The sequence below is a fragment of the Clarias gariepinus genome, chromosome 1 (genome assembly GCF_024256425.1).
Source record: "Clarias gariepinus isolate MV-2021 ecotype Netherlands chromosome 1, CGAR_prim_01v2, whole genome shotgun sequence".
Taxonomy (NCBI): domain Eukaryota; kingdom Metazoa; phylum Chordata; class Actinopteri; order Siluriformes; family Clariidae; genus Clarias; species Clarias gariepinus.
This window is the reverse complement of record NC_071100.1, coordinates 18,430,570-18,447,419: the sequence shown is the minus strand read 5'-3', so window position 1 is coordinate 18,447,419 and position 16,850 is coordinate 18,430,570. Positions and strand designations below refer to the sequence as shown.

The following is a 16,850-nucleotide window of genomic DNA, read 5'->3' as shown; positions in this document are numbered from 1 at the left end:
ACTCCACAACATTTTAGTAGTGAAGATTTTTTGGACTTCTTTAATGAAAAAATCGATAGCATAAGGAAGAAAATAACGAAAGTTCAACCTCTATTGGCATCTCATGATCTAGTTCAGCCTTAAGTTTCACATTTAGTTTTTCAGTGCTTTACAGGTGTAGGACAGGAAGAGCTTTATAAACTTATCACCTCAGCTAATTCAGCAACGTGCCCAATCCCAACCAGATTTTTGAAAGAAGTGATGCATACGGTTGGAGAGCCACTTTTAAACATTATTAATTCTTCATTATATCTAGGTCACGTCCCTAAACCTTTCAAGTTGGCAGTTATTAAGCCGCTTCTTAAAAAATCTAATTTGGACGCAAATGAAATAACAAATTTTAGACCGATTTTAAACCTCCCCTTTATATAAAAAATATTAGAAAAAGTAGTATCAGCTCAAATATGCACATTTTTGCAGGAAAACAACATCCTTGAAGAATTTCAATCAGGTTTCAGGCCCCATCATAGTACAGAAACTGCACTAGTTAAGATTGCAAACGACTTGTTTTAAGCTTCGGACCAAGGCTGCACCTTAATTCTAGTCTTGCTTGATCTTAGTGCTGCATTCGACACTATAGATCATAACATTCTCATAGATCGCTTACAAAATCACATAGGTATTCAGGGACAGGCATTAAAATGGTTTAGATCATACCTGTCTGATCGATACCATTTTGTAGACCTAAATGGAGAACTGTCTGGTGTAATGCCAGTGAAATATGGGGTCCCACAAGGGTCAGTTTTAGGACCTCTGCTGTTCTCAATATACATGCTTCCCCTGGGTAACATCATTAGAAGACATGGGATTAGTTTCCATTGTTATGCTGATGATACCCAATTATATATCTCAACAAAACCAGACGAAATACCTAAATTGTCTGGATTAACCGAGTGTGTCCAGGACATAAAAGATTGGATGACCAATAACTTCCTTTTACTAAACTCAGACAAGACAGAGATATTACTCATCGGCCCAAAAACCAGCACACAACAGCTTTCACAATTCAGCCTGCGTTTAGAAGGATGTACTGTTACTACTAGCTCAACAGTAAAAGACCTGGGCGTAATATTAGACAGTAACTTGTCCTTTAAAAATCATATTTCCAATATCACAAAAACAGCCTTTTTCCATCTTAGAAATATCGCCAAACTTAGGAGCATCTTATCCGTATCTGATGCAGAAAAGCTAGTTCATGCATTCATGACCTCCAGACTGGACTATTGTAATGAATTACTAGGTGGTTGTCCTGCATCCTCAATAAACAAGCTTCAGTTAGTCCAAAATGCAGCCGCCAGGGTTCTCACCAGACCCAGAAAATATGATCATATAACCCCAATATTATTATCCCTGCACTGGCTACCTGTTCAGTTTAGAATTAATTACCAAATAGTATTACTTACATACAAGGCTTTAAATGGTTAAGCTCCCACATACCTAACCAGTCTTTTGATACGCTACAGTCCACCATGTTCCTTAAGATCACAAAACTCTGGACTTCTGATAATTCCCAGAATTTCAAAATCTACAAAAGGCGGTAGGGCTCAGACACAGTTTCCCAGTTTAAAAGTAGACTCAAGACGCATCTCTTCAATCTGGCATACGCGTAACTCATCCCATAACTTCATACTTCAGTACATCTATTCTGAATGGCAACTACGCTAATTCTCTCCATCTGTTCTGTACTTTTCTACCCATCCGAGGCATCTGGAGATTGTACCAGCTTCAGTAGATAAAGGCCAACCCTGCAAGGATCCTAAGGCATCCAGAGAAGGACCAGCTCCAGCTGAATTCTGCCTTATTATGATTGGAGCTACACATCCTGCTCCTGTGCTCTCAGTGATCCAGATCCGATCTGCCCTCTGCACCTACTGACTCATCCCTGTGTTAAACTGGACTTCATGTTGATTTAAAGAATTTCTGTTATATTGTACTTTCAGCTGCATAACACACATGGTGTTATATCATCTCTATCTGTTATCACCCAAATGAGGATGGGTTCCCTGTTGAGTCTGGTTTCTCTCAAGGATTTAAGATTTAAGCAACACAGCTGCTGAGACAGGTGTGTGTGAAGCAGACAGTGGAGCACTAAATAACACACACTACACTAACAGTGAGTGTTGTGTGATCATCCCAGTGCAAATAATAATCAAAATCAAAGTACCTAGAATTTTTTTTTCTTCAACTTCAAGCCTATTGCAGTTTTGTGTAACTCTATAATCAATGAAGTTTCAAAGCATTTCAGTATTATCTATGAATGAATGACTTGGTCATTAGAAAATTATCTGATTGTGTGAGAGATATTTGCGCTGTTAAACACTCCATATAAACATTCTGTGTGTTTGTCAGTAGAGGAGTAAATGTCACCACACCATCTGAAAGGAAGTAAAATTAGAGTTTAGTCTTTAGCCCAATCCCAATTCTATTTTCTACCCCTTCCCCTACCCCTCGCCCCTTCCCCTTGTCCCTTGAAACGAAGTGGAAAGGGAAAGGGTTAAAATATTTCCCCTAAGAAATGGGACACTACTACAACACTGTTATACGTCATCATACGTATCCGTTCATTTACATGTACACATATGGCCGTAAGCAAAACAATCAATGCGTTATCAAATGCTCTGCAAACTGCTGTGCTACTGAACTTTTATATTTGTTTGTAGCATGCAGTAAAGTGTATATGACATAAAAATATATTTTTGTAATATCGCGCAATCGGTGCTATCCGCTAGCAAACTTTAGTTTTTTTTTTTTTTTTAACGTTTCTTTACAAAACATCACCATAAACACAAACACGAGACTAAAGGTAATATACATATAATGAAAACTTGTCATAAAAATCCTTATTAATGGCAAAAATTACTTAGATTTATGGGTCAGCTTGCTCGAGTAAGCAGCCATCTTGAAAATTTAGCTTAGCCCTTCGTTTGATGAGGTCCCGAAAAATCTTCGTTTGGAGGGCTATCTGGCCCTTCCCCTTACCCCTACCCCTCCAACCAAAAGAGAAATAAGACACCCTTACCCCTTCACATGAACGCACCAAACGGAGGGGTAGGGCTAAGTGTAGGGGTAAGGGGTAGAATTGGGATTGGGCTTTAGTCAATGCATAACAATGGTGTCAGAGTTGGAGGAATGCAGGTAAGGCACATTTGCAAACGTCAAGACTTTAAGAAACATAAAGTACAAAGACAACTAAACTGAATCCGAAACTGTCTACAACACTACTGAAATTAGTCAGAGTTAAGACAGTAACAGGAGGACACCAGTCGCGTGTGAGTTGATGTGAGACACTAACTGATGAAAAATGAGAGTTTAACAGCTTATACAAATCAGTGCAGTGAACTAGGTGCAGGTGAAAACCATTGACAAGTGCATCATGGGAAATTAATTCTAACTGTGAAAAAGGAATACAGTGGAACCTTGGATTACGAGCATAATTCGTTTCGGAAGCAGGCTTGTATTCCAAAACACTCATAAATCAAATTGTATTTTCCCATAAGAAATAATAAAAGAAACTTAAATTATTCATTCCACAGCTCCAAAAAATTAATACATAAAAATAATTAACAGAAAATTAAAAGTAAAAATAAATCCCGACAGATAAGTGTTTTTGTTTGTGCGTGCAGGCGCTCAAACAATGTTTTGTCAAAAAATAAACAAGAAATCTCTCTAATGACATTCTATTGAGCAACACACTAATGGAATCACTGCTCTGAAGTAAAAATAAAACAAATTAACCTGCACTTTACCTTTGGAAAGAATCGCGACAGAGCAGCGTTTCTGTGTAGAACAGAAAGAAAAATTATGTGTGTGTCTGTGAAGGCGAAAGTAGGAGGGAGGGGTCTGTGTGTGTGTGTGTGTGTGTGTGTGTGTGTGTGTGTGTGTGTGTGGCATGATGTCCAATGACGCACGCACACAGACTCACAGAGCAGGCTGAGGCTTGAGCAGAGACAGAAATTGGATTTTTAACCTCTCTAATAAGACTTGCTTTTGCTTTACACGCGCACTGTACACACATGCATACAGACACAAAATAAAATATATTTTACACACACACACACACACACACACACACACACACACACACACACACACATGATCACAGTTTTATAGTAAACAGTACACGAGTGCACAGATGTTGATTATACCAGTAAGAGACCAGCACTAAGACCCAGCAGGGGAGACGATTTCCTACTATTCCCCAGTGCAAGAAGGGCTGTTGGCTCAGTTGTGGTCGGGCTGTAACAACCTGTGATCCTCGGCGTCAGAACAAGAAGCGCATGCGTAATATATGATACTCAGTACTCTTAAACCAAGACTTGTTTATTTTCCAAGTCAAAATGTTATAAATAATAATAGATAATAAAATAAAGTAAGTTTTGCTATAGAAAACATAATATAAAAATATTTTAACAATAAAAAAATTATCTATACAAATATAGAAAATAGAGAAGAATTTAAATGGAAATGTCCTGGTAAGTGTGCAAATTTGCATAAATATAAAAATGTACAATGTCCATAGTCTGCGATGTGCAAAAACCAGATGGAAAGTTCTGGGTGAGTGCAAGTGTGGTTAAATTTGCAAATGTACAATGTCCATAAATGTCCAGTATATATGCTAATGTGCATGAGTAATGTTCATAAAGAAATTATGCGACTACAGGCCCGTCACTCTAACATCACATATTATGAAGGCGTTTAAGAGACTTATCTGGATAAACAGAGAAATATCTCCTGCTAGTGCAGCAGATGAGGCGATCCCCCTGGTTAAATGAGCCCTGGTTCCTAGGAGAGGGCAATAGCATCTCTCACCCAGTGTAGTGGCGGCCACCCCCCGCCCCCCGGTTGCGGACCCAAAACATGTAAAAGCTGCTCTGACTTATGCCACTGGCTGATGCAGTGGATGTAAATCTGAAGAGCACATACTGGACACAGTAAGTCTCTCCTGCTCCGAAGCTGTAAAAGGGGGAGGACAGAAGCCTTTAAAAACAATAGGGTGCATGTTGAGAATGGAACTTTTGGAAGATAGTTCAGTGAGGATGCAAAATGGCCCTAACTAGCCCAGGGGCAAAGTCTAGGCAGGATGGGGAGACTGACAGATCTCCAATCCTCTCAGAGAGGTAACGGCCCTTAGAAAAATCATCTTAAAGGTCAGAAACCTGAGGCGCTGACTCTAGTGGTTAAAAAAAAAAAGAGTGTCAATTGGCTCTTCGAGCACGATATATAAAACCCACAAAAGGGACCGTGTCACAGTAATCCCACCAATCAGGACGTGGCAGGCTAAAATAGCAGTTACGTACATCCTGAGGGTACTAGGGCACAAGCCCGAAGACAACTTTTCCTGCAGAGACTCCAGCACTGAAACATTTCGGCAGTGGACTGGGTCTACCTGCTTCGTCATGCACCAACTTTCAAATACATTCCATTTGAGGGCATAAGCTCTTTTAGGGGAGGGAGCCCTAGCACTTAGAATAGTCTTAATTACGCTGGCTGAAAGACCAGCTTGACTTAGTTGGTCCCATTCAGGGACTGAATGTGAAGGTTCCAAAACTCGGGCCAGGGATGAAATATCGTCCCCTGCGCCTGAGACAGAAGATCCCACCTCATTGGAATCACCCATGGTGAGCCGTTGAAGAGGGATACTAGATCCGAGAACCACACTCTGGTCGGCCATCAGGGCGCTATCAATAAGAGGCGCAAACACTGTTGATGGACAGAGCTATCAGGAAAAGCGCATAAAGGCGTAACCAGGGCCATGTACGGGCCACGGCGTCCAGACCCGGGGTAGCTGGAAGAGTCAGAGAGTAGTAAAGGGGACATTTGCTGATCTTGCGAGGCAAAGAGGTCCACCTCTTCTACCTGAAATCTCTCCCAGATTGACTGACTATTTTGGGGTGGGGTTTCCATTCCCCGTGTGTCAGAGATTGACTGGACAGAACAACTGCTCCCACATTCATATGCCCTGAAATGTAAATCGCCCTGAGAGACAGGAACCTGGTGCGCTAGCTATTTAGCGGCGCGAGCACAGTCCGCCCTGGCGATTAATATATGAGACTGCCATAGTGTTGTCCACCCGCACTAGGACATGGTAGCCTCTCAACTGCTGGAGGAAGTGCTTTAGGGCCAGAAATAGAGCCATTATTTCGAGGCAATTGATGTGCCGCGCGAAAAGATGGCCTCTCCAGCTCCCTTGGGCTGGACGGTCATCTAAGACCGTACCCCAGCCCATGAGGGAAGCGTCTGTCGTTAGCATTGTTGCGATGACAAGACGAACTAAGAGTGGGACCCAAAGTCAGAAACCGGGGTCTGAACCACATAGGAAGGGTACGAAGCACCTGGCGCGTAACCTTTATTGGGGATTGGCCCTAGAGTGAAATCCACTGGTTCTTACCCACAACTGAAATGCTCTCATGTGCAGAAGGCCCAAAGGTGTTCCTTGAGGGTGTTGAGAATGGATTCGACACGAGCGGGAGACAGCTGTGCCCGCTTACGATCGAGTCCCATGTAACACCCAATATGTTGTCCTCTGAACAGGAAAGAGCACGCTTTTCGTGGTGTTAGGTCTCAATCCTAAGAAACAAAGATGAGCTAGGATGACATGCTGATGTCAAAGCGCTAGTTACTGAGACTGGGCCAGCCAGTCGTCTATGTAATTCAAATACGGATGCCCTGGGGTCGTAAGCGCCAGAACTACATCCATGCATTTCATATATGTGCGGCTGAGAGAGCTAGACCAAATGGAAGGACCCGATACTGGTAAGCCTGCCCCTGAAAGCGACCTTAGGAACCTCCTGTGTTGTGGCAATATTTCTATATGAAGTAAGCGTCCTTCAATCGATTGTTTTTAATCAATCGCTTGGTAGGATTTGAGAGATCACTTTGACAGTCAACATTTTGAAGCGGTAGGGGGGGGGTTTGATTTCGATGTTAGATGTTCGGCATCCTGAAACATGGCAGGAAAAAACGAAGAGCTAACACTTTATTGGAGACTGGTGTTGCCTGAAACACCAGTGGTGGCAGAGCAAAAACACCGACCTTCTGGGGTGCCAGGGAGAACACTTCATTCTCGAAAGGAATTCTGCGTGCCTCTCCCCATTGGGGGGCCACCCCCATGGTCCTGGGCACATGAGCCACAGGGCTTCTTTGTGAAGAAGACAATATGCCAGTCTGAGCTCTTTTAAGGCGGATTGCGAAGCGCGGCGCGACGCAGCCCAATCTTTACGAGGGGATGCCCGGCTCAAAAACACTCTCCTTGTGTGTTTCACGCCTTGCCAGCGTCAGACCCGGTCGAGACTGGTTGGCCGACAGTCCTGACTCCTGAGCACGGCGGGGAAGGAATTTCAGGAGGCTTGTTCATATAACTTTGCCTCATGAACCTAGTGGCGAACGAGTTAACGACATTGCCAAACAGGCCGGAAGGCGAAATAGGGGCATCAAGGAGGAATGCGCGATCCTATGCTTGATGCCACTAAGATTCAGCCATAAGTCTGTGGCCTGGCATAATTCCAGAACGCCCTATCTTGAAGAGCCCCGCCAGTACTCAAGTCTCTCAGCAGGTCAGCCTGGTAGACCTGCAAAACTGTCATGGTGTGCAATGGAGCACCAACCAGACCTGCTGCCTAAAAAGCTTTTCCCCTCCTGGGAAGATAAAAGTCTACACAGCTTGAAAGAAAGTATTAGCTTTTCAGGGAGGATGATGTCGCAGAAGAGAGATAGCCTGGAAGCGTCTTTTCTATCTGGGTGTCATCATATAACCCTGCGCTTCCACCTCAACTATATTTAAACAAATAAATAAAGTAGATGGCAGGAAAACACAGGATAGATACAGCTTACTCCATGAAAGGGTTAACTCATATGGAGATTGCTAAGAAAAAGGGAGAGAGTGTTGTTAAGGCTCCGCCCCCCGGCCACCCGACAGAACCTGCCGTCTATTTAAAAAATTTTTTTTTTTAGTGCTTGGGTGCTATTTCCATCCCCGTGGAGCGAGAAAGAATGTTTATCCTTGCCCATTCTCAAAAGGCGCAGAGGGATTTCCCGATCCAACGAGAAAGTGAGAGATAGGAGTTTTAAATCCGTCTCTCACAGCTCTGCTGGATACACGCGTTTTAAGCCCCAGAAATGCGCCGCGGCCCGGTGCTTCTCAAGGAATGCGGGGCGCGCGCGAGCACTTTATTCGAAGCAGTAAAGTGTAGAGATCGCCCTCCGATATGTATTTATCAGACACGGAGGGATATCTCAATTAAAACTCTGCCATATCGGTGAGTTAAACACTTTCTTATTTTGCTGGTTTAAACACACACGCATACACAAAAAGGTCAGTGAAGACAAAAGATCTGAGAAATGTTTCCGGTTCACTCCTATTTATAACCTGCAGGTGCATCTCATCAGATGACATCATCCGACCGAGGTTATATAAGCCAAAATTTGGCGTGTTTGATACACACATGCTTCACAACCGGCAACATGACAAGATGTTTCCCATAGCGTTTTCACGCAGCATCGAGTGTAGCCTTTGAAAGGGAACTGAATCTAAAAACAAAAACTACAAACACAAAACATTGCCCTCTAGTGGTGGGCAATACTGCGGGGCATGACCATTTAATGCTTTATACGTAAAAAGCAGTATTTGAAAATCAATGTGAAATTTCACAGGGAGCCAAAGTAGATAAGATAGGTGTGGTCGTATCTTCTGGTTGTAGTGATAACTCTCGCTGCTGCATTCTAGACTAACTGAAGCTTATTTATGCACTTAGTTGAACAACCAGACAGTTAGGCATTACAATAGTCCAACCTAGAGGTGATAAAAACATGAACTAATTTTTCTGCATCTTTTAGTGACAATATATTCCTTATCTTGACAATATGTATGAGGTAAATGAAAGCTATCCAGTAATAATATCTACATAAGTTTCAAATGAAAGACTAGAATCTGGAATCACACCAAGTTCTTTTACTGTTGCACTAGATAGAACAGAAAGGCCATCTAAAGTTACAGTATGATTCTGCTTGTGGTCCTATGACCAGTACTTCTGTCTTATCAGGATTAAGCAGGAGAAAGTTACAGTGGTTACCTAATCGAAATGTTGGTTCTACCGTTGCCCCGCTTGACGGTAGCATTTGGCTTTGTGCGTTCGCTGGCTTTTCCTGCTGAGTGGCGCTATATAACTACAGACTGACGCCTCATGCCTTAGTTCATTCTCTGGTGGATTAATAAGACGCGGTCCTTTAGACCTGCACGTAGTAGCAGATAAAATCAAGTAAAACATTGTAGTTAAACAAATTCATAATCAAAGTACTAAAATTACAGTACAAATGTACAATTCAAATTAAATTAAATCTTATTAGGATCAAATTTAAACAAAATAAACGTAACACAGTGAGCCTTTAGATTTTTATCATGTGTAATTAGAAAAGACGCGTGTAGGGTTTTGTGTCATCTTATATCTTGTGTTCTTTAAATTTGTTTAACTGAAATAAATGACCATAAAATATAACATTGTCAGAACGTTCTACTGCGTCAGCTGATGTCTGTCATTCAGCCCCACTTGTGTTTTTACATTATTATAAGAATAAAATGTAGTAGACTGTTATGATCTGTATCGGGTTCGACTCATGTTGCACGGGCGGCACCATAAAGCACGGACACGAGGCGACGTCTTACGGGAAAAGGGTCATTTATTTAGGTAAAATGGGCAAGGAAAGTGTTGAAGGAGGGAGAATGGAAAGAATGGGATAAAGGCTGTGCATGTGCAGTTCCGGGGGCTGTGCCACACTGGCATGCGGGCACACAGCTGACGATAAGTGTCGGTGCGTGGAGTGGCAGAACTGAGCACGCAGAGGCAGCGCTGAATGCTCCCTCGTGAAGGCGCTTCTCCCGCTGTCGATTGCTGGCACGAGTCCTTGTTGATGCTAAAAACTTAACACAAACGTCCTCGCAGCCTTTTCCTTTTCGGCAGCGGGGCTGCGAGGGTGGGCAAGCTCAGCGCAGCTCAGCTCTCGCACTGTCCTCAGCGTGGAGATCAAAGGGTGGAATTCTAGTGTCCTTGTTTAAAGTCCCTGGGGCACGTCACATCGCCTCACTCACATGCTACTTTCCTATTCTCCATCACATCACGTACTTCCCGGACCTCGGACAAAACTCTTGCTTTGCTTTTATAATGTGGAGCAAGCCCAAGATCATATTATCGCCAGCCGGCACAAATAGGCGGCTCCGTCCCTTTGCCGCCTATTCAGGGAGCCTACGGAGTGAGCGAGTAGCGATAGTAGATTTGTGCGGACGCCCATCACAGGCGGACGCCGTGACAGATCATCATAATTGTCTTTAACTTGTATTTTATAAGGTTTTCCCAGCGGTGGTACAGCGCAACTGAGTTCTTACGGGAAAAAATGGGAAGGAAAGTGTTAAAGAAGTGAGGATGGAAAGAAAGGAATATGCACATGCAGGTTTGGTTGGCATGTGGGCACGGGCTGGTGAGCAGCGGACAGAGTGGCAGCGTAGGCCCGCAAGGACAGCAGCTCCTGCCTCTGTCCGTCTGCTCGCTCTGACTCTGCTTTCTGCGGATGGCCTGACCGGCCCCTCCCATCTCCCGCTTCTTTGAAGTCCCTGGGACGCGTTCCATTTGCCCCGCTTGCATGCCAGACTTCCGCATTGTTGCGCGCGCGTCGCACTCACACCGCGTAGTAAAATCCACTTAACCCAACAAACCCCAAATATTTTATAGTGCGGGGTGCAAGCCTGGAATCATTAGCAAGGATAGTTCACCAGCCGTGTCTAATTCCGCTGCCCTGCTCCTTCGCATATCTGAACGGGAGGCCGCCTAACAAGTGAGCGAGGAGCGATATTGATTTGGGCACACGCTGTGACAAGGTGAAAAAACATTGTCCTCAAAAATTTAACAGATGAGGACTCAGATTAATGTGCAAAAACTATATAATAAAACTATATAAGCTACATGGCCTTTATAAGACTCAACTTTTATTTAGGCGCACTCACAATAACGAAAAAAACTTTATGGTTAAGGTGCGCTGTTCTGTATTGTTTTTGGTAAACTTGAGTGCGTCAGAAAATGAACGCAAACGTTTTTTAAAATGTTTAGAGTCAGTCTGCTTGCTGTTTTTCCTGATGTATTCATAATCATTAGTCTACTCCTGCCGTTGCGCTCTGGAAAACTTCTTGCGTGCGGCTGAGCGCTGATTTAGACTATGGAGTAAATTAAAGAGGGGGATTACGATGCCGAATCGAAGCCCTGAGCCCAAACCTCAGTTAAATTTAATCAACAAATATTATAAGTAAAAAACAATAGCCCACGTTTAAAAAAAAAAAAAAAAATGTGTTATGCGCAGAATGCCGGGAGATTTGCTGAAGCTCCGACATCGCTGGGGCATTTTTTCTAAATAGATGCTATATTTAATAACTGATGGAGGTTTTGAGCTGAATACACATGCATTCCTCCCTAAATAACTCTTAAAACCACACCTGTGACACAATAAAAGTAATATTTCGAACATTTTGCAGGCTGCCATTTGGAGAAACGAGAGAATAATGAATAAACCAGTTGTTGGGTCAAAATAACCCAACCATTTGTTAATTTGTAAACTACATCTCATATGAGCCAACATGAGCGACACAACAATGTGTTTAAAGTACCTGAAATAATCCAGAATTTAAAAACCATAAACAGATACAGAGATATGCTATATAAGAGTCACTATTGTATTTACTGCAACATGCGAAAATGTCACTTTGCGCCACATGGCGGCCATTTTACGAATGACTTTGAAATGCAACTAATTTATTTTGGCCGCTGACATTTTTACACGGCGGTGAGCGTGACGGTAATAAACATTCCAATTGGGTAACTACTGTAGTTAGCATCCAGTGGCCGCTGCCAGCTTTTGAAACAGGGGAAGCTCATATTAGGCCTTTATCATAAAATTCATTATGTTCTTTGCACTTTTCATGTCAAGGTTACCCAGATCCCCAAAACCCACATCTCATTCCGTGAGAAGGTTTCGTCAACAGGCATGGCTAACAGCACCTTTTCTTTGTCACAGCACTTCCAGTCAGCCAGTTCATCTTGTCATACCAAAAGAGCTGAAAAGACCTGTTATTTTTTTTCCTGATTTTTGCACCAGATCAATCTTGGCCATTGGTCCGCCCTGTCATTTAATTCTAAGTCTCCCCTCGTAAGGAAGACTACTAAATGGTTTTGCCAAAAGCAAGTCAACAATATTAGCACCATCTGCGTCTGCCATTATGCACAGCTTGCTAGCTGGCTAGTTTCCCCTTTCACAAGCTACTTTAATTATATGAACGAACTTACTTTACAATGCTGAAACAAGGAGAAGAGGCAAGAATGCACTGTGACGCTACAGGAATGTATGAAAAGAAAATCAAGTCAGCCGACTTGCTATATCTAACTGATTCTGAACGAACTCGTCTTTGAGATGAACGTTTTCTAACGCATTTTTAGTCAATAAAATGTTAATACAAGAGTACATAATTTGACCATTAATTTTGTGACATTATAGGGGACATTATTTGCTTCCCTTGCAGTCTTAAAGAAATCGCCACTGTTAGCATCCAGTCTCTTATATCCTTTACACATTGCTCAACTTTATTAAGCTGTTTTTTCTCATCTGGACAGTGTCTGCTGGACCCTGGTCTACAAATGAAACAGGTTAGTGACAGTTTATTACTTTAGTTTTTATAACACAAAGTATTGCAACAACTTTAGCTTTTAGATTTGTTCATTTGTTTATCGAAGAGCTACACTAACTACTTTTCATTATAGAAACTTTATAGTTTGTTTCTGTGTGTGTACATATATATATATATATATATATATATATATATATATATATGTGCGCTATATATATATATACGCTATATATATATATATATATATATATATATGTATGTGTATATATATATATATATACACAAACACACAAACACAAATGTACCCTTTTTTTTCCTGCGGAAAGGTGCAATTCGTCCCCTGCAGTTTCGGCAAATCCCACAAGCAACATATTAGAATTTAAATAAATGTACAGATGTGGCTATTAAGAATTCGCAGGTTTTCCCGCGAGATGCCGCAATTTGGCGCGCGGCGTGCCACGACTTGCGGCAAGCAACATTCGGAAATTTAAATAAATGTTTTGTGCTTCACTGAATATCCGCCAGATGGCGCATGGAAGGATTTATCTAAAAGCCGGACCAAGTACAATGAAGAATTAGTTAGCCTAAAACAATATTTTTCCCAATGCGAAAGCAAACATGAATTTTATTTTGTTTTACAACAGATCTTTCATGATGAATGTGTGTACTGTATATGTGCTTCATATTATTTTCATAATGATAAAATGAGTTGCCCAAAATCTTGCTTTAAAATTCCTAATAAGTTTCTTATATAGTTTTTGTAATGTCTTAACAGGGACAAAACAATGAAAGACATGGCAATGCCTCGGTTTAAATGGTCTTAAAATGAATTTAATTTCCTGATAGTAGGCTATCTGATGCGAATGTCCTGATTCGTGAATATGCCAACATGTCTTATTTAAAACGTAAAAATGTGTCGACTTCATCAGAAGACATGAATGAACAATATTACCATATTAAATAAATATTATTTTATGAACATGAAGTGCTTCGGGCTTTTTATAATAATTATCACGTTTTTTGCTGTTTGTGTCCAGCATTGAATAATTATTTAATTAACCATGGCTGGAAATAATAGCTGGAATGTGATGTGATTGTGAATTTATGTCTGAAATGAAGCTGTTCATCTTTTGTAAAGTACTTTCACTTTACAATAGACAGCGTTTTGATCAAAAGGCTGATAAACGTGTGTTGTACAGTATATACAACGCGACAGCGTGCTCAGTTAGTGTAATCCATCTTCTCACCTTTCATGTAGGTTTGTTCAGTCTTGTTAAATCGTTTTAAACCCCTCAATTCTGCGAATTCCCCCAGCAGCGAAACCGGTTTGATAACTTTACACCAATCGTGAATGAAAGGTGATTAGAGGTATTACAGTAACTGGGGTTCTGTGGGTGTCACCTCAGAGTGTGCTGTCGCATTGTATTCAGCGAATAGACTAAAACAAAATCATGTTAGCTTCAGCATTGGCAACAATATTGTATTAGGCTAACTTTATTAAAGATTGTTCACTTTTATATTCTTTGTTGTACTTCGTCTTTTTGCACACATGCGCGGGCATCTTTAAATTTAAACAAAAAATAATAGTGGGCTGGTAGCAACGTTTTTTTTCATATAACTTAAACGGTTGAATTAAGTAAAATATACACAATAAATAAAAAATTGTGTTTGCCTTACATTTGAGCACTCATGTAATTAGCTTTTTCAATGTACAGTGGGACCTCGGATTACGAGCATAATTCGTTACGCAAGTGGGCTCGTATTCCAAATCACTCGTAAACCAAATTAAATTTTCCCATAAGAATAATGGAAACTTAAATTATTTGTTTTACAGCCCCAAAAAATAAATACATAAAAATAATTCATACAAAATATAAAAATATCTGATTATCTGAGTGTGAGAGATATTTGCGTTGATAAACACTTCATATAAGCCTTCTGTGTGATCATCAATAAAGGAGTAATCTTCACCATCTGAAAGGAAATAAAATCAGAGTTTATTCTTAGTCTGTGCATAGTCAGTGCAATCCAGTGTCTTCTTGTGCCAGTCCCAAGTCTGGATAAATGCAAAGGGTTGTGTCAGGAAGGGCATCCGATGTAAAAACATTTGCCAAATCAATGATGCGAATCACAAATATCATTTCTATACCAGATCGGTTGCGGCCCGGGTTAACAATGACCGCCACTGGTGCTGTTGAACTACAGGGTGCCAGTGGAAATTGGGCTACTGTTGGTCGAAAAAGGAGAGGAGGAAGGCGTGTTCAAAAGCAGAGAGAGGAAAGGAAAGGCAGTGATAGTTTAGAAGTGATAGTAGGGACTTTGAATGTTCGGACTATGACAGGGAAGGTAAGAGAGTTGGTTAATATGATGCAGAGAAGGAATGTGGATATACTGTGTGTCCAGGAGGCCAGGTGGAAAGGTAGCAAGGCCAGAAGCTTAGGATCAGGGTTCAAATTGTTTTACCATGGTGTGGATAGGAAAAGAAATGGAGTAGGAGTTATCCTGAAAGAGGAGTTTGTTAGGAATGTTCTAGAAGTAAAAAGAGTATCAGACAGGTTGATGAGTATGAAGCTGGATATTGAAAGGGTGATGTTAAATGTTGTTAGTGGCTATGCCACACAGGTAGGATGTGAGTTAGAAGAGAAGGAGACATTCTGGAATGAGTTAGATGAAGTGATGCAGAGCATTCCCAGAGGTGAGAGAGTGGTGATTGGTGCAGACTTCAATGGACATGTTGGAGAAGGGAACAGAGGTGACGAAAATGTGATGGGCAGGTTTGGTCTTCAGGACAGGAATGTAGAAGGACAGATGGTGGTGAACTTTGCAAAGACGATGGAAATGGCAGTAGTAAACACTTTCTTCCAGAAAAGGCAGGAACATAGGGTGACATATAAGAGTGGAGACAGAGGCACTCAGGTAGACTACATCTTGTGTCGACGTTGTAATCTGAAAGAGATTAGTGACTGCAAAGTGTTGGTAGGGGAGAGTGTAGCCACACAACACAGAATGGTGGTGTGTAAAATAACCCTGGTAGTGAGGAAGGTGAAGAAGAAAAAGGCAGAGGCACGAAGTGCTGGAAGGTGAGAAAGAAAGAATGTTATGTAGTCTTCAGGGAGGAGTTAAGGCAGGCTATGGGTGGTCAGGAGGTGCTTTCAGTTGACTGGACAACTACAGCCAATGTGATCAGGGAGACAGGTAGGAGGGTACGTGGTGTACCATCAGGTAAGGCAAAAGTGGACAAGGAGACTTGGTGGTGGAACGAGTAGGTCCAGGAGTGTATACAGGGAAAGAGGCTAGCTAAGAAGAAGTGGGACTCTGAGAGGACTAAAGAGAGTAGACAGGAGTACAGGGAGATGCTGCGTATGGTGCAAAGGCCAAACAAAGAGCATATGAGGACTTGTATGCTAGATTGGATAGTAAGGAGGGTGAGGTGGATCTGTATAGGTTGGCGAGGCAGAAAGATAGAGATGAGAAGGATGTGCAGCAGGTTAGAGTGATTAAAGATAGAAATGGAAATGTACTGACAGATGCCAAAAGGGGAAAAGGGAAGATGGAAGGAGTACTTCAAAGAGTTGATGAATGAGGAAAACGAAAGAGAACAAAGAGTAGAAGAGGTGACTGTTGTGGAGCAGGAGGTAGCAAATATTAGTAAAAGTGAGGTGAGAAGGGCGTTGAAGAGAATGAAGAGTGGAAAGGCTGTTGGTCCTGATGACATACCAACAGCCTTTGGATGTGGAGGTATGGAAGTGCTCAGGAGAGGTGGCAGTAGAGTTTCTAACTAGTTTGTTTAACAAGATCTTGGAGAGTGAGAGGATTCCAGAAGAATGGATGAGAAGTGTATTGATGCCAATTTTTAAGAACAAGGGAGATGTGCAGAGCTGTGGCAATTATAGAGGCATAAAGCTAATGAGCCATGCAATGAAGCTGTGGGAAAGAGTAGTGGAAGCTAGGTTAAGGGCAGAGGTGAACATTTGTAAGCAGCATTATGGTTTCATGCCTAGAAAGAGTACATCAGATGCAGTATTTGCTTTGAGGATTCTGGTGGAGAAGTACAGAGAAGGTAATAAAGAGTTGCATTGTGTCTTTGTAGATTTAGAGGTGTACAACAGGGTGCAGAGAGAGGAGCTGTGGTATTGTATGAGGAAGTCTGGAG

At 41.8% G+C, this 16,850-nt stretch overlaps 1 protein-coding gene across 1 annotated transcript in view; it reads left to right on the top strand.

The window, feature by feature from the left end:
- The window catches only part of LOC128520545 (Fc receptor-like protein 5), a 192,135-nt gene that overhangs the window by 48,739 nt on the left and 126,546 nt on the right, over positions 1-16,850 (top strand). The window contains exon 7 of the mRNA XM_053494830.1: positions 12,684-12,716. Coding sequence (XP_053350805.1) covers positions 12,684-12,716 — 33 coding nt within the window. The remainder of the gene's footprint in view (positions 1-12,683; positions 12,717-16,850) is intronic.